Here is a 21748-nt window from a genome sequence, read left to right on the forward strand (position 1 = left end):
ACACCGACTCAGGGACCCCCTCCTCTTGAATTATCAATCCTGTATTCAATTATGATCTCAAACCTCATCAAAGGGTTGAAACCCGCAGTCCTAACCCAAATGTGAGTGGGTGGTACAACTGTGCCAAGCGTGCATTTATTGCATGTGCACTACACTCACATACTCCTGACTAAACTAATATTTTGTTGTGGTGGCATTCTGCATTACTAGAAAGCCGTGTAAGCATACTCGCAACATCAAAAGCAAAGGTGGATGAGTGAAATAGTTCACACTGGCCCACCCTCTGATGTTTTCCACATGTCTAGACTACCAAACGATTGGAAATTGCAGCTACTAATTTTATAATTCCAAATATCAGGAGTACTATTAAGCAATTTTGTTCACATAGATAATAGGACAACTTATCTGACTATACATTCATATTTTTAGATTTGATGCATTTTCAATTCATCTCGCTACATGATAGCAACGCAAGTGCTCAAAAATGTATTTCTATTTAGATTAAAACCAATTGATTTGAAAATTTATTTTCCTTGGAAATCCTTACAACCGATACATGCAGCAGCCACAACACAGAAATCCCAGCATGTCACTGTTGGAGGTTTCCTTAAGTTTTGCATTCTCTTAATTGAATGAATGTGTTACCGAAATCATTCTTCAAGAGGTGGACCAATTGCGGCGAATGTGGAGAATGTGCAGGGCTGGACCAAGGAGGAGGAGAGACCCAATGGGTTAAGATGGAGGAGGACTCACGTAGGGGGTCGGGGTTGAGAGCTGGCAACGGTGCCGTTCCCGATGGCACCGGGAAAGTACTCCGTGAGTCTGGTGGTGGCGGGCACTTTGAAGATCTGGAGACAGTTTAGGCAATATTTTGGCTGGGGGCTGGGTCAGAGGGGATGCGATTAGGGGGAATCATGGATTCGAACTGGGGAACAGTGAAGCGAGGTTTCGGAGAGGGTGATTAAGGAAATGAAGGATCTGTTTCTTAGGACGATTTACAAGCTTGGAGGAGCTGGGAAAGAAGTACAGGTTGGTGCAGGTGGAAGGGTTTAGCCACCACCAAGTTTGAGGTTTTGCAAGGCAAGTATTCCCGACCTTCCCGATAGTACCAGCCTCCTCATTGCTGGAGAGGGAGGGTTGGAGAAGGGTGTTGTTTTGGCAATCTATGGGATGATCTGGAGGAGGATAGGGTGCCTATGAAGGAGTTAAGGAGAAGTGGGAGCTGGGGGGCGATGAAGAGGGATTGTGGTGGGAGGTGCTGCAGAGGGTAAATGCCTCAACCTTGTGTGCGAGGCTGGGGCTCATACAGTTGAAGGTCGTGTATAGGGCGCACCTCACAAACTCAATGATGAGCCAGCTGTTTGAGGAGGTGGAGGATGTCTCTGAGTGATGTGGGAGGGGCCTCGCAAATCATATTCATATGTTTTGGTCCTGCCCGAAGCTGGAAAAGAATTGACAGAAGGTATTTAGCACAATCTCAGCGGTTTTGCAAACAGATGTGGAGCCCAGTCACCTAGAAACCATTTTCGGGGTGTCGAACCGGCCCGAGTTGCAGGCGGATGCGGGGCAGACGTTTTAGCATTCACCTCACTGACCGCAGGTCCTGTTGGGGTGGAGGTCAGCTTCTCCGCCCTGTGACTCGGTGTGGTGGGGGGGAACCTGGAGTTTTTGACCCTGGAGAAGGTGCAATTTGAGCTGAGAGGGCGAAGGAGGGATTCTACAGTTCTTGGGGTTTGTTTATGAGGCACTTTCGGGTGCTGGTTGACGTTGAATGTTGAGGGGGGAGGGAGGGGATGTAGGCGGGGGGGGCTGCTTTTTTCATTTTATGTTTTAGGTTTTATATTGTTGGGGTTTGTTCTGTTTCTGTTTCTTTTTCTGTGTGGCGAAAGCGATGAAAATATGGTGAATAACAATATATTTTTTTAAATTAAGCTTTTCACTCAATCAAACTGCTGTCACCTCTTCCAGCCAAATAACCTAAAGGTAATTTGACATAACAGCATTTTTTGCAGAGTAGGAGCAGGTGGCCAGCCACACCTATTCCTACAGGAAGCTGGATTCTGTCTATTATTCCCGGCTCTCTCTGTCCAGTGCTCATAAACCCAAGGATCCTCCTCATAGTTGAAGGTCCCTTTGACCCACACTGCAAATAAAAAATTAAAAGATGCACCAGTGATCACATTTGCAGGTACCCTCCTGCCCAGTACTGCACAGTCCAGCACCATTCCTGTGCTCTCACATCTTGACACCATCCTGTGCACTCATATCTTGGCAATCAGTACTTTCCGCCCCAGTAAACCAAACATTCCATTTCACCTCTTTAAATTCTATCAAACACTATAATCGTCACAAAAAAGTTTCTGAACCCCTAACCATTCACTTTCTATTTGTAAAATCTACATATAAACCTCCAATCTGCTGCATTTCTTCTTACGTAATCTTCCAAAATTTCCTAGATTCTGGAAAACGAGCCAGCAGACTTGAAAACTACAAATGTAACACCGCTGTTCAGGAAAGGAGGGAGATATAAAGCAGGCCTGTCACTGGGAAAATGCTGGAATCCATGGTCAAAGACATTCAGGAAATCATGATATAATCAACATGGAGTCAACATGATTTTGTGAAATAGAATTTACGTGTGACAGGTTTACAGAGTTCTTTGAGGATGTACCAAGAATGTTGGATAAAGAGGGACCAGTAGATGTTGTATATTTGGATTTCCAAACAACATTCTATAAGGTGCCACATCAGAGGTTACTACACAAGATAAGAGCTTGTGAAGTTTGGAAAGCCAATGGATAGAACATTGTAGGAAACAGAGAATCAGGATAAATGGGTCATTTTCAGGATGGCAAAGTAACTGTTGGAGTTCCACATGGATCAGTGCAGAGGCCTCAACTATTTGTGATCCATTTATTTGGAGATGTCGTAGCCAAATTTCCCCATGATACAAAAGTAGATAGGAAAGCAAGCTGCAGGGAGGATATCAAGAGACTGCAGAGGGATATGGATAGGTTAAGCGGGTGGGCAGAATTTGGCACATGGCGTATAATGTGGAAAAATATGAGCTTGTCCACTTCAGTAGGAAAAATAAAAACAGATTATTTAAATGAAAAGAATCCTGCAGAAAGAGAGACCTTGTTCATGAATCACAAAAAATTAGCATGTTAGAAGTAATTAGGACGACAAATGAAATATTGGTCTTTATTGCATTTGAACATGTGGATGGGGTATAAAAATAGTAAGTCACATGGTATTGGTGAGACCACATCTAGGGTAACGTGTATAGTTTTGGTCACCTTACTTAACGAGAGATATACTTGCATTGGAAGCAGTTCAGGAAAGGTTCATTAGGTTGATTCGTGAGCTGATGAGTTTGTCTTATGAGGAAAAGTTGAGCAGGAGTTTAGAAGAATGAAAGTGAAAATGAGAGGTGATCTTACTGAAATAAGATTCTGAACGGGCTTCAGTAGGTTAGATGCTGAGAAGATGTTATCCTTCATGGGGGAATCCACAACTAGAGGGAACAGTTTACAAAGAAGGGGTCTCCCATTTCAGACAAGGAAGAAAGAGGCAGCACGTGGCACAGTGGTTAGCACTGCTGCCTATGGCGCTGAGGACCCGGGTTAGAATCCCGGCCTGGGTCACTGTCCGTGTGGAGTTTGCACATTCTTCCTGTGTGTGTGGGTTTCATCCCCACCACCCAAAGATGTGCAGGTTAGGTGGGTTGGCCACGTTAAATTGCCCCTTAATTGGAAAAAAAATCATTGGGTATTCTAAATTTATCAAACAAAAAAAAGATATATTTTTTTTAAAAGGATGAGGAAGAATTTTTCTCTTGGAGGATCATTAGACTTTGGAATTCTCATTCCCAGAGAGCAGTGGAGACTGGGCCATTGAATATATTTCAAAGTTGAATTAGATTTTTGATCGGCAAGGGAATCATGGATTGGGGACAGGTGGGAAAGCAAAGTTAAGGTGACAATCAGACTAGCTATGATCTTGCAGAAGAGGCTCGAGGTGCCAAATGGCCTACTCCAAGTCCTCCTCCAATTTCTTATGTTCTTACATTATGTATCCTTGATTTAAACGGTGTAAAAGAACAGAAATCCTTATGTGACGGAATATTGAATAATCGAGGCTCATTCTTTATGGTTTTCACAGAAAAATAGAGTGAGGGAATTTAAATTCCTAACCACCAGTAAAAATTCTACAAAACTATTTGATAAACACGGTAACGAATTTACCAGTACTCAATAACCTTGAAGTAGCAGTACTGAGAAAACACTGTTATACATAAAATATCCCTGTGCTGGAAAATGGAGAGTGCCCCTATTCATTACAAGCTATGCCAAGGCCTATGACTTGAACATATATTTTGAAACAGCAAAATTCAGCTGGTTGCAAACAATATCTGAAACCAGAGATCTTTAATTATATTGGAAAATATCACCAGAAGAGTGATATTTCTAGTGTTATCCAGATCATCACTGGAAAGAATATCTCTTTCGAAGGGCCAACAAAGATTGAAGGGGCTGAATGGCCAACTCCTATGCTGTATTATTCTATCCAAAAGTATAGTGTCCGATATTATCCTCACTGATGAAAAACAAAAACATATTTAATCTTCATTAAACTTCCCCTACCCAACAGTAAAACACAACTCAGCAGGTTTATAATTCACCATAAAACATGCAGGCAGCAAAGCACAAACATGAAAGAGAAATAAAAATAGAACATTCAAGTGTCCAAACCTTTCATATGCACAGTCGCTGCTGGATATTTCATTACTAATTCAAAGTAAAATTTTGCTCCCTTCTTAGTTATGCCAGTTTCCCGAAGATGTTCCAAACTCTCACCTTACTTGTGGTTCAATTGAGTATTTCCTTTACTATAATCCTAATGAACAAAAACTGAATTTGTTCCAGATTAATCAGTCGGAGTTTGAACATTAGAAATGGAATCCTGACATTACGCAACAGCACAACCAAAGTGAATTTCCCATGATTCACATTAGAACATTCATCATTTTTTGCAATGAAAGATTGAACAATTTAATGATTTATATCTACTAAAATTCATGTCAGTCCCGAGCAGCATCGTTCTGACAATGGCAATCAATGCTGGCTGAAAAGAACAACTGGTATCAAACAGCATTATTTCTGGGATTACATTTCTTATTCAATGTTTGGTGGCCTCAATGCAATGCTTTTTAAGAACTTACTCAGTGAATACAGTTCTAATTTCTTTTTTGCCATACCTTGTCCATCTATAGAAATCACTGCATTCACTTTGGCCTTCTGAATAGCAGACTTTGTCTTCTTTTGTTGAACTTGAACATCTTTAGACATTGGCACAGGGGCAAATCTACGAGGAGCAGGGGTCTGCAGAGAACTTCCCATGCCAAATCCAGCAGTAACAGGATGACTTCGACAAGCTGAAATTAAAGTCAGTACTTGAGGACAAATTGTAAATTTTTGACTTTAATTCTGTTGTAAAGGTATTCTTGCTCAAAATTGATACAGCTGGGAACTGGAGACTAACAACACAGAAAGAATATCCCAAACAAAGTTGCAATTGCTAGCATTAGAGTTGGCTTCAGTGCCCTGGGAAAAGAAGGGAAAAATCAAACAGGTTTTCTGAACCTGATCCCTATCCTTTTATGTCTGCTGGAGAGTAAGTATCTGCGAATGGCCAGCAAGGACAGAGGTGGGTTGTCCTGTCTCAGTTGTCAAATATTAAGCCTGTACTTATTATTGCCCATACAATAAGAATACTACTCAAGAGAAGTGCCAAAGGGAGTATCAAAAGATCTGCATTTCTGTATGAGTTAGCACTGTCAGAAAATGAAAGGGGAAAGTTAGAGGCAAAAAATAGAAAATAATTCATGGCAAAACTAGAAGAGAAATTAAAATAAGACTTACATGAAGCGATTTTTCTCTCATACATGCATTTTGTGGCTATTACTAACAGTTTTCAAAACCTGCACATGCAAAAGACATGAACAATGTAGGAGCTAGGGTGTTCCATTTATAAACAGTCCATCTTCTTCTCAGAGAAGTACTCAATATTCAAAATCATGTTCCACTTAAAAACATTAGCAAATCAATTGAAGATAGATCACTTCTTGTTCTAATCCCCAAATTAAATGTATTAATGTTTAAAGAAGAGTAAAGATTCAAAGCTGCATATTCAAATTACTAGTTAATTTGGGCATCTTCTCCTCCTTTGCCAATGGAGCAATTAGATAATCTGTCAAGCAAGATTTCACTGAAAATTCAATCTGCAATTGATCTCAACACAATTGTTCAAAGGTGATAAAGGTAGCAATTTAATTGAAGTGTTCAAACTGGTACGTGGGTCAGTAACCAGATTTCTGACAAAGGACAAAAGAACCGATGAAGGGAGGAAAGGGGAGATAATTTTTTTAAAACATTGCAAAGTGTTATGATCTCCAGTGCACTATCTCAAAGGGCAACAGTAACTGTTTCAATAGTAATTATGAACAGGGAATTGGGTGCAGAGTTATGGGGGGACACACACACACTAGAATGGGACTAATTAGATAGCCTTTAAAAAAGCCATAATAGGTATCATGAACTGAATACTTCTTTTTGAGCTGTAATATTTTGTGAACTACAGTTTGTACACGAGCGCTTGGAGAGCATTACATCCCACCACATGGTTCTCCTTTCTTTGAAAGTTGGCTGGATATTCACAGTCACTAAACTGAATACTCAGACTTTTAAGCCAACAAATTGTTCTATTTACACAAGTTAAATGCATAAAAGCGGAACAGTTTATCTGGGAAAATATAGATTTGGCTGCATACCTTGATACATAAAACAATAAAGGCATCACTTGTTTTCTCTCGAAACATTCTTCAAACAGACGTTTACTTGAGGCATCCAGAAAATACCCCTTGTTTTCATAAAATCTCCCGTAACATGAGCTAAAAACCAGGCCTAGACTGTCCAGTTCTCCAATAGGATGTCCCTGAACGAAATGTCCCTTAACAAAATCCAACCACTAGTAATGCCCCTTCTCAAGTCATTACCAAGTTCAGACCTATCTTTTTGATTTGTCAGCAGATGACTCGAGGCCACACATGCCAGATGTCCTGAAGAAAAGCAACAAATGGCACAATCTCTCATGATTACATGTAACTGAAAATCCCATTTTAACTACAGGAAAGTAGCTTGTGATTACAAATATTGTCTGTCATAATATACATAGATGTATATTATGACATTATCCAGAGCAAATTAATTGGTCAACATGTCAGACACCAGTTGTATGGACCATATAAAAGCTTGCACCATGGGAAATCTATTCCAGTCAACTGCTTGTTCAAAACTTAAGCAGCAGGATTCTCTGTTTCAGAAATCAAGTGTTGACGCCGGGACTGATAGAAAACTGGCTCTGTTCCCAGAGCAATTCATCAACCATTAATGGGCTAGCACCGGCGCCACGTGGAACACGATGGATTCCAATGAAAAAACGGTGTCCATTTCGCCGGAGTCGGGAATGACAGTCGGGAGGCTGACAAGCTGCAGCCGCATATTAGCATCTATTCCCTGCACACACTCATCCCAACCAACAAGATGGCAGCAAGAAGAGCGGCACCCCGATTCACTGATGCGGATCTGGAGACACTGCTGGACGCAGTGGAGGAGAGGTGGGCCACCCTGCACCCCAGGGTGGGGATAGGTTGCCACCTGTCACCATGCACTTGGCCTGGGTGCAGGTGGGAGAGGTCGCAAGCGCGTGGGCAATACTGCCAGGACCAGCCAGCAGTGCCGTAAGAAACTGAATGATCTCCTCAGGGTGGCCAGGGTGAATAGGCAGCCCTGTGCCCCTGGCACTAATTCCCAACCCACACACGCATTCCCCCCCCTGCCCCCAGGAGAACTCGCCCCACAACCGCTGGGAAAGGGAAAAGACCGGAGGGGGACCGCCAGACCTGCAGCCCCTCACCACAACAGAGCAGCAGGCACTGGATCTGATCGCTGGGCCTGGGGAGAGGGCAAGAACCGATGCAGAGGTCGGCATCTGGCGAGCACAACCCCAGGAGAAGAGCAGCAAGGAGGAGGTATGGACAGCGACAGGAGCTCTCGGCCCACAGCCCAGGACACCTGTCATGCAAGAGTGCCTTTAAGAAATGGATCGTAAGCAATGTACCTTTAAGAAAACAGTGATGTCAGAGAGTGGGTGGAGCTCAGCTCAGTTCAGCCATTTTGAAGTTTCAGTTTTGAAAAGTGCCTGGCTGGTTTTGCTGAGAGCAGTTTAAAAGTGCCTGGCTGTTTTGCAGTGAGCTGGATTTCTGCCATGAAAGACTATCTCTGGATCATTTGGGTGATTTAAAGTAAAGCCTTTAACCTGATGTGATTTTGTTTAAAGGTGTTAAGTCTCTTGGAAGTTTGAAGGAACATTTTAAGGAATTATTTATTGATTCAATATTTTCCGAGTTATCTTTGAAGTAAGGGGTGTTAAGAGATCCAATGTTTTTTAAGATGTTAAGTTGAGTTAATGGAATAAACAGTGTTTTGTGTTTAAAAACCCACGTGTCCATAATTGGAATCCTAGGGAAAAAGCCGTGTGCTAGGAAAAGCAACAAATCCATTAAAGGGAAAGGTTGGTTGAACGCCATGATACATTTTGGGGGTTCTGAAAACGCCTCGCCCATAACACACCCTGGAGCACCAATCCAGGGACGACATTGACTTTCCGTCACAGCTGTCTCCAACACCCTCCATCATCCCAGAGACACTCACCTTGGTTGGGCATGTTAGTGAAGAGGCTCTTGGGGTTGTATAAGTCGGAACCCCCAGCCGAGGAGGAAGGGATGAGGAAGTTTCTGGGAGGAGTTGGAGTTCCCGAAGGTTGATGAGGAGCTGGTGGAGGGCTTGGGGGCCCCAATTGGGCTTGTAGAAGTGGTAGAGGGGTTGGAGCCGATGCAATCGGGTAAGGCCCCAGGACCGGATGGGTACCCGGTAGAATTTTATAAGAAGTTCTCGGGGACCTCTGTCGGTAAGGGCCTTCAATGAAGAAAAGGAGTTGGGAGTGCCCCCCCTGAAGTTATCACAGGCGTCGATATCCCTCATTTTAAAACAGGATAAGGATCCGGACAATTGTGGGTCGTATAGGCTGATCTCCCTGTTAAATGTGGATGCCAAATTATTGGCGAAGATCCTGGCCACAAGGATCGAGGAGTGTGTCCCAGGAGTAATAGGGGAGGACCATAAGGGGTTCGTTAAGGGGCGGCACTTGGTTAAGAGGTTGCCGAATGTAATTATGATGCCTTCAGAGGGGCGTGCAGTTGAGGTGGTGGTGGCCATTGACCCAGAGAAGGCCTTTGATCAGGCGGGGTGGTAATACTTACGGGAGTCCTATCCCAGGCACCGGTGGCGAGTGTGCGGACGAATCAGGTGAGATCGGACTACTTCAGGTTGTACCGGGGGACGAGGCAGGGATGTCCACTTTCCCCACTGTTGTTTGCCTTTACTATAGAGCCGTTGGCATTGACATTTAGAGTGTAGAGGGTCTGGCAAGGGATAGTATGGGGGGGGGGGGATGAGGAACACAGGGTCTCGATCTACGCGGACGATCTGCTTCTGTACATATCGGATTTGCTGGGGGAAATTGGAGGGATTATGGGGATATTAGAGAATTCGGCCGGTTTTCGGGATACAAATTGAATATGGGTAAGAGTGAGGTCTTTGCGATCCAGGCAAGGGGGCAGGAGAAAAGACTGAGTGCGATGCCGTTCAAGGTGATGGGAGGAAGCTATTGATATTTGGGTATCCAGATGGCACGGGATTGGGAGCAGCTGCATAAACTGAATTTGGGGCGTCTGGTAGAACAGATGAGGGGGGACCTTCGGAGGTGGGATGCGCTCCCGTTGTCACTGGCAGGGCGGGTACAGACAGTTAAAATGATGGTCCTCCCGAGATTTTTGTTTGTTTTCTAGAGCCTCCCAATTTTTATTCCCAAGGCGTTCTGCAAAAAGGTGAATGCAGAGATCTCCGGATTTGTTTGGGTGGGTAAAACCCTGCGGATGAAAAAGGTGCTGCTGGAGCGTGCGTTGCCGAAGGGGGGGGGGGATTCCCCTCCTGAATTTTATTAACTACTACTGGGCGGCGAACATTGCAATGGTCAGGAAGTGGGTAGTAGGGGAGGAGTCGGTATGGGGGGGGGAGGCGGCCTCATGTAAGGACACAAGTTTGGGGGCATTGTTAATGGCACCTCTGCCATTCTCGCCGGCTCGGTACTCCACAAGCCCAGTGTTGGTGGCAGCCCTGGTGGGTGGGGGGACAGTGGAGGCAGCACACGGCGTTAGAGGCATGGTCGGTGTGGGCACCGATATGTGATAACTGTAGTGATTATGCATCATTGTATATACACAAGGGGTTAATGTAAATACATTACAACTAAGTAACCACTAGAGGGAGCACCAGAGATGTATATATACATCGACAAACAGGAAGTAGTCTCTCTCTCTTCACAGGAACGGCAGCTGGTGAGCAGGACACAGAGAGGAAGCTCTGATGTAACATAGTATAAGCGCTGGAGAGAGAACAAACTTTTAGAAATAAAGCATCTACTTCAACTGTAAGACTACGAGCTTTATTCAGACACAAGGAATAATACAATAACCACCGGTTCGCACCGGGTGGTTGGATGGGGGTTTCGGAGGTGGCAGCAGGCAGGGATCGAGAGATTTGGGGACCTCGTTAATGCTGAGGGTTTCCCGAGCTTGGGGGAGGAGTTTGAGTTGCCAGGTGGGAATGGGTTCCGGTATCTGCAGGTGAGGGATTTTGCATGGAGGCAGGTTTCAACTTTCCCGCACCTGCCGCTCCAAGGGCTACAGAATAAGGTGGTGTCAAGAACAGGAGTAGGAGAGGGGAAGGTCTCCGAGATCTACAAGGAGTCAATGGAGTGAGTGGGCGCCCCAATAGGAGAGGTGAAGAGAAAGTGGGAAGAAGAGCTAGGTGGGGATTGGAGGCCGGGTTATGGGAGGAGGCCCTGAGGAGAGTTAATGCGTCCTCGTCGTGCGCCAGGCTCAGCCTGATACAGTTTAGGGTGGTCCATAGGGCACACATGACTGTGGCCCAGATGAGCAGGTTCTTTGAGGGGGTGGAGGATAGGTGTGGGCACTGTGTGGGGGGTCCTGCTAACCATGTCCATATGTTTTGGGTGCATCCGAAGCTGAGGGGTTTCTGGCATAGGTTTTCTGATGTCATATCAGAGGTCTTACAAGTGAGGGTGGTTCCGAGTCCAGAGGTGGCGATCTTTGATGTGTCAGGGAACCCAGGGAGTGAGAGAGGCCGTCGTCCTGGCCTTTGCCTCCCTGGTGGCCCAGAGATGGATCTTACTAGGGTGGAGGGACTCGGAGCACCCAAAGTCAGGGGATATGGGTTAGCAACATGGCGGGGTTTCGCAGACCCAAAAAAATGTAATTCACCTTGAGGGCTTCGTTGCAGGGGTTTGCTCGGAGGTGGCAGCCGCTCATCGACTTCTTTGAGAAAAATTAAGCTGTCAGCAGGAGTTGGGGGTGGGGAATGGGCAGGCATGGGAGCGACGAGTAAAAGGTAGGAGAACCAACGGAGGGGTGGTTGGGAAAGGTGGCATTGTTTGTGAAAGCCATGTTGGCTGGGGTTTGTTGGTTATATTGTGTTTTTGTTGAAATTTAATGTTTAAAATAGTTAAATTATAAATGCCTCAATAAAATAATTTCTAGCTGGTGAGGACATTTAACGACAAGAGAGAAGAGAGTCCTCCCCCCAACAATGTCGCAGGCCTCGATTTCATTGATCCTGAAACGGGAGAGGAATCCGGAGCAATGCGGGTCATACGGGCCGATTTCTCCACTGAATGTGGATGCCAAACTGCTGGCTAAGATACTGGTCACAAGGATAGAGGACTGAGACCCGGGGGTGATAGGGGAAGACCAGACGGGATTTGTTAGGGCAGGCAACTCAAGGCCAATGTTTGAAGGTTTCTAAATGTTATTATGATGCCATCAGGAGAGGAGGTGGAGGTGGTGGTAGCGATGAATGCGGAGAAGGCTTTTGATCGGGTGGAGTGGAATTACCTGTGGGAGGCGCTGGGCAGGTTTGGGTTTCGTGAGGGCTTTATTGACTGGATGCGGTTGCTCTATCAGGCACCAGTAGCGAGCTGAGGTTGGGGTATTTTAAACTACACCGAGGGACGAGGCAAGGGTGCCCCCTCTCCCCGTTACTGTTTGCTCTGGCCATAGAGCCATCCATTGGCCATGGCATTAAGAGCCTCTCGGAACAGGAAAGGGCTGGTTCGGTGTGGGGGGGGGGGTAGAGCACCGGATCTCGCTCGACGCAGATGACCCGCGCTTGTACATTTCGGACCCGTTGGAGGGGATAGGGGAAGTAATGCGAATCTTGGGAGAATTTGGCAATTTTTCGGGATATAAATTGAACATGGTGAAAAGCGAGATGTTTGCGATCCAGGCAAGTGGACAGGAGAAGAGACTGAGACAGCTGCCGCTTAGAATGGTAGGAAAGAGCTCTCGATATCTGGGAATCCAGGTGGCCCGGGAATGGGACGCACTGCACAAGTTAAACCTATCCCGGTTGGTAGAACAAATGGAAGGGGACTTAAAGAGATGGGACATGCTACCGCTATCACTGGCGGGGAGGGTATAGGCCGTGAAAATGACGGTCCTCCCCAGATTTCTGTTTGTCTTTCAGTGCCTCCCCACCTTCATCCCTAAGGCCTTTTTCAAGTGGGTGAATAAGATTATTTCGCGCTTTGTGTGGGCGAGTAAAACCCCGCGAGTGAAGAAAGTGTTGCTGGAGCGCAGTCGGGGGGGGTTGGCGCTACCAAAGTTCTGCAATTAGTACTGGAAGGCTAATATAGCCATGATTAGGAAGTGGGTAGTGGGGGAGGGGTCGGCATGGGAGCAGATGGAGGCGGCGTTATGTAAAGACACCAGTTTGGGAGCACTGATAACGGCACCTCTGCTGTTCTCGCCGGCCCGATACTCCACAAGTCCAGTGGTAGTGGCGGCTCTGAGGATTTGGGGGCAATGGAGGAGATATAAGAGAGAGGAGGGAGCATTGATTTGGACCCCGATTTATAATAACCACAGGTTTGTACCCGGTAGTCTAGATGGCGGGTTCCAGAGTTGGCAGAGGGCAGGAATTAGAAGGATGGGGGATCTATTTATAGACGGGAGAATTCCCAGCTTCAAAGCCTTGGGAGGATAAATTTAAATTGCCAGCAGGGAATGGGTTTTAGGTATTTGCAGGTGCGAGACTTCCTGAGAAAACAGATGCCGGCCTTTCCGCTGCTGCCGCCACGGGGGATACAGGATAGAGTAGTTTCCATTACCTGGGTGGGAGAGGGGAAGCTTTCGGATATTTACCAGGAGCTTTCGGAGGCGGAGGAAACTCCAGTGGAGGAGCTTCAGGGCAAGTGGGAGGACAAGCTAGGAGGAGAGATAGAGGCGGGGCTATGGGCAGATGCCTTAAGTAGGGTTAATACCTCCTCATCAGGTGCCAGGCTTAGCCTGAATTTAAGGTCGTCCACTGAGTACACATAACAGCGGCGAGGATGAGTAAGTTCTTCGGGGTTGAGGATAGGTGTGCGAGGTGCGCGGGAAGCCCAGCAAATCATGTCCACATGTTTTGGGCATGCCCGAAGCTTAGAGGGTTTTGGCAGGACTTTGCTAAGGCAATGTCCACGGTACTAAAAACACGAGTGGTGCCAAGTCCGGAGGTAGCGATCAGTGTACGGAACAAGGTAGATGAGCTTGTGGCCCAGATTGTGACTGGCAGGTATGATGTGGTAGGCATCACAGAGACATGGTTGCAGGGGGTTCAGGACTGGCATTTAAACATCCAGGGATTCACAACCTATCGAAAAGACAGAGAGGTGGGCAGAGGGGGCGCGGTTGCCTTGTTAATTAGGAATGAAATTAAATCAATAGCGCTAAACAACATAGGGTCAGATGATGTGGAGTCTGTGTGGGTAGAGTTGAGGAACCACAAAGGCAAAAAAAACATAATGGGAGTTATGTACAGGCCTCCTAACAGTGGTCAGGACCAGGGGCACAAAATGCACCACGAAATAGAAAGTGCATGTCAGAAAGGCAAGGTCACAGTGATCATGGGGGACTTTAATATGCAGGTGGACTGGGTAAATAATACTGCCAGTGGACCCAAGGAAAGGGAATTCATTGAATGTTTACAGGAGGGCTTTTTGGAACAGCTTGTGATGGAGCCCACGAGGGAACAGGCCATTCTGGACTGAGTGTTATGTAATGAGCCAGACTTGATTAAAGATCTTAAAGTAAGGGAGCACTTAGGAGGCAGTGATCATAATATGGTCGAATTCAATCTCCAATTTGAAAGAAAGAAGGTAGAATCAGATGTAAAGGTGTTACAGTTAAATAAAGGTAACTACAGGGGCATGAGGGAGGAACTGACGAAAATCGACTGGGAGCAGAGCCTAGTGGGAAAGACAGTAGAACAGCAATGGCAGGAGTTTCTGGGAGTAATTGAGGACACAGTACAGAGGTTCATCCCAAAGAAAGGTTATTAGAGGGGGGATTAGGCAGCCATGGCTGACAAAGGAAGTTAGGGAATGCATCAAAGCAAAAGAAAAAGCCTATAATGTGGCAAAGAGTAGTGGGAAGTCAGAAGATTGGGAAGGCTACAAAAACAAACAGAGGATAACAAAGAGAGAGATAAGGAAAGAGAGGATCAAATTTGAAGGTAGGCTAGCCAGTAACATTAGGAATGATAGTAAAAGTTTCTTTAAATACATTAAAAACAAACGGGAGGCAAAAGTTGACATTGGGCCGCTCCAAAATGACGCTGGTAATTTTGTGATGTGAGACAAGGAAATAGCTGAGGAACTGAATAAGTACTTTGCGTCAGTCTTCACAGTAGAAGACATGAGTAATATCCCAACAATTCCGGAGAGTCAGGGGGCAGAGTTGAATATGGTAGCCATCACAAAGGAGAAAGTGCTAGAGAAACTAAGAGGTCTAAAAATTGATAAATCTCCGGGCCCAGATGGGCTACATCCTAGAGTTCTAAAGGAGATAGATGAAGAAATAGTGGAGGCGTTAGCTATGATCTTTCTAAAGTCACTGGAGTCAGGGAAAGTCCCAGAGGATTGGAAAATCGCTGTTGTAACCCCCCTGTTCAAGAAGGGAACAAGGAAAAAGATGGAAAATTATAGGCCAATTAGCCTAACCTCGATTGTTGGCAAGATTCTAGAATCCATTGTTAAGGATGAGATTTCTAAATTCTTGGAAGTGCAGGGTCGGATTAGGACAAGTCAGCATGGATTTAGTAAGGGGAGGTCGTGCCTGACAAACCTGTTAGAGTTCTTTGAGGAGATAACAAATAGGTTAGACCAAGGAGAGCCAATGGATGTTATCTATCTTGACTTCCAAAACGCCTTTGATAAGGTGCCTCACGGGAGACTGCTGAGTAAAATAAGGGCCCATGGTATTCGAGGCAAGGTACTAACATGGATTGACGATTGGCTGTCAGGCAGAAGGCAGAGAGTTGGGATAAAAGGTTCTTTTCGGAATGGCAACCGGTGACGAGTGGTGTCCCGCAGGGTTCAGTGTTGGGGCCACAGCTGTTCTCTTTATATATTAACGATCTAGATGACGGGACTGAGGGCATTCTGGCTAAGTTTGCCGATGATACAAAGATAGGTGGAGGGGCAGGTAGTATGGAGGAGGTGGGGAGGCTGCAGAAAGATTTAGACAGTTTAGGAGAGTGGTCCAAGAAATGGCTGATGAAATTCAACGTGGGCAAGTGCGAGGTCTTGCACTTTGGAAAAAAGAATAGAGGCGTGGACTATTTTCTAAACGGTGACAAAATTCATAATGCTGAAGTGCAAAGGGACTTGGGAGTCCTAGTCCAGGATTCTCTAAAGGTAAGCTTGCAGGTTGAGCCCGTAATTAAGAAAGCAAATGCAATGTTGTCATTCATCTCAAGAGGCTTGGAATATAAAAGCAGGGACGTACTTCTGAAGCTTTATAAAGCATTAGTTAGGCCCCGTTTAGAATACTGTGAGCAATTTTGGGCTCCACACCTCAGGAAGGACATACTGGCACTGGGGCGAGTCCAGCGGAGATTCACACGGATGATCCCAGGAATGGTAGGCCTAACATATGATGAACGTCTGAGAATCCTGGGATTATATTCATTGGAGTTTAGGAGGTTGAGGGGAGATCTAATAGAAACTTACAAGATAATGAATGGCTTAGATAGGGTGGATGTAGGGAAGTTGTTTCCATTAGCAGGGGAGACTAGGACCCGGGGGCACAGCCTTAGAATAAAAGGGAGTCACTTTAGAACAGAGATGAGGAGAAATTTCTTCAGCCAGGGAGTGGTGGGTCTGTGGAATTCATTGCCACAGAGGGCGGTGGAGGCTGGGACGTTGAGTGTCTTTAAGACAGAAGTTGATAAATTCTTGATTTCTCAAGGAATTAAAGGCTATGGAGAGAGAGCGGGTAAATGGAGTTGAAATCAGCCATGATTGAATGGTGGAGTGGACTCGATGGGCCGAATGGCCTTACTTCCGCTCCTATGTCTTATGGTCTTATGGTCTTATCTCTGGATTGTCGGAAGATCCGCGAGTTCAGGGGGCGAAAGAGGCCGACGTCTTGGCCTTAGCCTCCCTGGTAGCCCGGAGATGGATCTTGTTAATGTGGAGGGACTCAAAGCCCCCCGAGTGCAGAGACCTGGGTGAGTGACATGGCTCGGTTTCTCAGTCTCGAGAAAATAAAGTTCGCCTTAAGAGGGTCAATGTTAGGGTTCAGCCGGAGGTGGCAGCCGTTCGTCGACTTTCTCGGGGAAAATTAAAATCTCAGCAGATGCAGTATTCCAAGGTGGGGGGGGGGTATGCGGATTGTTGTTGTATGGTTGAGGTGTGTGAAGATTGGGCTGGGGGGGAAATGTTTATTTTACCATGTTGATGCCATTGTTTATGTTACTGTTATAAAAATTTTCAAATACCTTAATAAAAAATATAAAATAAAATAATTTCTTTTAAAAAAAAGAGGTTCTTGGGCACCATCTGGTGCGCACCACACACGTGCAGCAGTACAGCAGGTGTACGTAGGAATGCCCCGAGGGGACGGACGGTCGGAGGGCGGCTCGACGGGTTTCAGGTTTCTGGAAAGGGCAGTCCCATTTATAGTGGAGATGCAGTTGCAGAGTCAGGGACTACATGAGGTGGTGTTGGCAACCATCCAGCGCCAGCAGGTGCAGTTGGAGGAGTCCAACCGCTTGCACATGCAGGTGGTGCCAACCATGCGTGCCACCCATACCAAAATTGCACGGGTGGCATCCGCAGTGGAGGCCTTTGGGGGGGGGGGCAAAGGTTTCAGGCCATGGGTCAGGATGTCCAAGGCCTGGAGCACACTGTGCGGGCGGTGTCCGAGGTCCAGGACAGAGTTGCCATATCACAGGCAACCATGTACCAGGGCCACCTGGACATTGCAGCGGTGCTTCAGAGCGTGGCCCAGTCACAGTGGGTAATGGCTGAGGGCATCGGTGGCATTGCCCGTGCACTGGCCGACATGGCACAGATGCAGAGGGAGGTGGCGCAGTCACTGGCTGATGTGGCACAGACCGAGAAGGTGGTGGCACAGTCACAGCGTGATATGGTGGTCCCAGAGGGAGGTGCTCCATGCCCGCGAGTAACAAGACCCTGGTGGAGACCAGAGTGGGCCCAGAATTGGCAGCACCAGATGGTGGGGGAGCCTCAGGGGTTAACTCCACTCGCAACACCGTCCCATGGAGTGGCCCGGGGCCAGCGGGCACCCGGGCGGAAGAAGGAGGTGATGGGGCCCATGCCGATGACTCCCACAGGAGAGGTGCCAGCACACCACTGCATCGCCCCCTCCAGCTTGTCCCTGGCGCATCTGATGGGCAGCAGGAAGAACAGGGTGCCACCGATTTCGGCGGGAGAATAGCTGGTGAGTCAGTTTCAGCGGGAGCATTGCGGAAGGAGGTTACTGGGAGGTAAGTCAACCTTTAAAAGCACTTGTCTTTGCAGGGGCAGGCCAGTCGATTTCGGCGGGAGAATAGCTGGTGAGTCAGTTTCAGCGGGAGCATTGCGGAAGGAGGTTGCTGGGAGGTAAGTCAACCTTTAAAAGCACTTGTCTTTGCAGGGGCAGGCCAGTCGATTTCGGCGGGAGAACAGCTGGTGAGTCAGTTTCAGCGGGAGCATTGCGGAATTCTCAGCAGGAGCTGAGAATTTTTCTTTTTTTTTTTAAAATTAGTTTTTTAGGCGGGAACAGGAAGTCGACCCGCGGACGTCTGGGAAGACCCTCACCAATAAATTCTGGTGGAGAGGAAACCCGAGACACTACACGTGTAGTGTCTCCCACCCACCCTCCTCCTCTAACCTAATAATAAAACCCATTGGTCTGAGGTAAGTACCATATTTTATTATATTATTATTATTTTTTATAAAAATTTAATTTAGTTGTTAGCCAGATCTTGGTAGAAAGTTAGAGGAATGGCAGGGAAGGGAGTGCAATGTTCCTCCTGCAGGATGTTTGAGGTGAGGGATGCAGTTAGTGTCCCTGCTGATTTTACCTGCAGGAAGTGCTGCCATCTCCAGCTCCTCCAAGACCGAGTTAGGGAACTGGAGCTGGAGTTGGAAGAACTTCGGATCATTCGGGAGGCAGAAGGGGTCATAGATAGCAGCTTCAGGGAATTAGTTACACCAAAGATTGGAGATAGGTGGGTAACTGTAAGAGGGACTGGGAAAAAGCAGTCAGTGCAGGGATCCCCTGCGGTCGTTCCCCTGAGAAACAAGTATACCGCTTTGGATACTTGTGGGGGGGGGACTTACCAGGGGTAAGCCATGGGGTACGGGCCTCTGGCACGGAGTCTGTCCCTGTTGCTCAGAAGGGAAGGGGGGAGAGGAGCAGAGCATTAGTAATTGGGGACTCTATAGTCAGGGGCACAGATAGGAGATTTTGTGGGAGCGTGAGAGACTCACGTTTGGTATGTTGCCTCCCAGGTGCAAGGGTACGTGATGTCTCAGATCGTGTTTTCCGGGTCCTTAGGGGGGAGAGGGAGCAGCCCCAAGTCGTGGTCCACATTGGCACTAACGACATAGGTAGGAAAGGGGACAAGGATGTCAGGCAGGCTTTCAGGGAGCTAGGATGGAAGCTCAGAACTAGAACAAACAGAGTTGTTATCTCTGGGTTGTTGCCCGTGCCACGTGATAGTGAGATGAGGAATAGGGAGAGAGAGCATTTAAACACGTGGCTACAGGGATGGTGCAGGCGGGAGGGATTCAGATTTTTGGATAACTGGGGCTCTTTCTGGGGAAGGTGGGACCTCTACAGACAGGATGGTCTACATCTGAACCTGAGGGGCACAAATATCCTGGGGGGGACATTTGTTAGTGCTCTTTGGGGAGGTTTAAACTAATGCAGCAGGGGCATGGGAACCTGGATTGTAGTTTTAGGGTAAGGGAGAATGAGAGTATAGAGGTCAGGAGCACAGATTTGACGTCGCAGGAGGGGGCCAGTGTTCAGGTAGGTGGTTTGAAGTGTGTCTACTTCAATGCCAGGAGTATACGAAACAAGGTAGGGGAACTGGCAGCATGGGTTGGTACCTGGGACTTCGATGTTGTGGCCATTTCGGAGACATGGATAGAGCAGGGACAGGAATGGATGTTGCAGGTTCCGGGGTTTAGGTGTTTTAGTAAGCTCAGAGAAGGAGGCAAAAGAGGGGGAGGTGTGGCGCTGCTAGTCAAGAGCAGTATTACGGTGGCGGAGAGGATGCTAGATGGGGACTCTTCTTCCGAGGTAGTATGGGCTGAAGTTAGAAACAGGAAAGGAGAGGTCACCCTGTTGGGAGTTTTTTATAGGCCTCCTAATAGTTCTAGGGATGTAGAGGAAAGGATGGCGAAGATGATTCTGGATATGAGCGAAAGTAACAGGGTAGTTATTATGGGAGACTTTAACTTTCCAAATATTGACTGGAAAAGATATAGTTCGAGTACAATAGATGGGTCGTTTTTTGTACAGTGTGTGCAGGAGGGTTTCCTGAAACAATATGTTGACAGGCCAACAAGAGGCGAGGCCACGTTGGATTTGGTTTTGGGTAATGAACCAGGCCAGGTGTTGGATTTGGAGGTAGGAGAGCACTTTGGGGACAGTGACCACAATTCGGTGACGTTTACGTTAATGATGGAAAGGGATAAGTATACACCGCAGGGCAAGAGTTATAGCTGGGGGAAGGGCAATTATGATGCCATTAGACGTGACTTGGGGGGGATAAGGTGGAGAAGTAGGCTGCAAGTGTTGGGCACACTGGATAAGTGGGGCTTGTTCAAGGATCAGCTACTGCGTGTTCTTGATAAGTATGTACCGGTCAGACAGGGAGGAAGGCGTCGTGCGAGGGAACCGTGGTTTACCAAGGAAGTGGAATCTCTTGTTAAGAGGAAGAAGGAGGCCTATGTGAAGATGAAGTGTGAAGTTTCGGTTGGGGCGATGGATAGTTACAAGGTAGCGAGGAAGGATCTAAAGAGAGAGCTAAGACGAGCAAGGAGGGGACATGAGAAGTATTTGGCAGGAAGGATCAAGGAAAACCCAAAAGCTTTCTATAGGTATGTCAGGAATAAGCGAATGACTAGGGAAAGAGTAGGACCAGTCAAGGACAGGGATGGGAAATTGTGTGTGGAGTCTGAAGAGATAGGCAAGATACTAAATGAATATTTTTCGTCAGTATTCACTCAGGAAAAAGATAATGTTGTGGAGGAGAATGCTGAGCCCCAGGCTAATAGAATAGATGGCATTGAGGTACGTAGGGAAGAGGTGTTGGCAATTCTGGACAGGCTGAAAATAGATAAGTCCCCGGGACCTGATGGGATTTATCCTAGGATTCTCTGGGAGGCCAGGGAAGAGATTGCTGGACCTTTGGCTTTGATTTTTATGTCATCATTGGCTACAGGAATAGTGCCAGAGGACTGGAGGACAGCAAATGTGGTCCCTTTGTTCAAAAAGGGGAGCAGAGACAACCCCGGCAACTATAGACCGGTGAGCCTCACGTCTGTAGTGGGTAAAGTCTTGGAGGGGATTATAAGAGACAAGATTTATAATCATCTAGATAGGAATAATATGATCAGGGATAGTCAGCATGGCTTTGTGAAGGGTAGGTCATGCCTCACAAACCTTATTGAGTTCTTTGAGAAGGTGACTGAACAGGTAGACGAGGGTAGAGCAGTTGATGTGGTGTATATGGATTTCAGCAAAGCGTTTGATAAGGTTCCCCACGGTAGGCTATTGCAAAAAATACGGAGGCTGGGGATTGAGGGTGATTTAGAGATGTGGATCAGAAATTGGCTAGCTGAAAGAAGACAGAGGGTGGTGGTTGATGGGAAATGTTCAGAATGGAGTACAGTCACAAGTGGAGTACCACAAGGATCTGTTCTGGGGCCGTTGCTGTTTGTCATTTTTATCAATGACCTAGAGGAAGGCGCAGAAGGGTGGGTGAGTAAATTTGCAGACGATACTAAAGTCGGTGGTGTTGTCGATAGTGTGGAAGGATGTAGCAGGTTACAGAGGGATATAGATAAGCTGCAGAGCTGGGCTGAGAGGTGGCAAATGGAGTTTAATGTAGAGAAGTGTGAGGTGATTCACTTTGGAAGGAATAACAGGAATGCGGAATATTTGGCTAATGGTAAAGTTCTTGAAAGCGTGGATGAGCAGAGGGAT

At 46.7% G+C, this 21748-nt stretch overlaps 1 protein-coding gene and 1 long non-coding RNA gene across 4 annotated transcripts in view; one reads left to right on the forward strand and one right to left on the reverse strand.

Annotated features, from left to right (window-relative positions):
• The window catches only part of kiaa0586 (KIAA0586 ortholog), a 934633-nt gene that overhangs the window by 777555 nt on the left and 135330 nt on the right, over window positions 1–21748 (reverse strand). For 2 of the 3 annotated variants that reach the window (XM_072489245.1, XM_072489243.1), the window contains exon 8: window positions 5261–5437. The exons of the other annotated variant lie outside the window; for it this stretch is intronic. In XM_072489245.1, the coding sequence (XP_072345346.1) occupies window positions 5261–5437 (177 nt within the window). The remainder of the gene's footprint in view (window positions 1–5260; window positions 5438–21748) is intronic. 3 annotated transcript variants of the gene reach the window in all.
• The window catches only part of LOC140399788 (uncharacterized), a 102233-nt gene that overhangs the window by 61521 nt on the left and 18964 nt on the right, over window positions 1–21748 (forward strand). The gene's annotated exons all lie outside the window — the stretch shown is intronic.

The sequence above is a fragment of the Scyliorhinus torazame genome, chromosome 2 (assembly GCF_047496885.1).
Source record: "Scyliorhinus torazame isolate Kashiwa2021f chromosome 2, sScyTor2.1, whole genome shotgun sequence".
Lineage (NCBI taxonomy): Eukaryota > Metazoa > Chordata > Chondrichthyes > Carcharhiniformes > Scyliorhinidae > Scyliorhinus > Scyliorhinus torazame.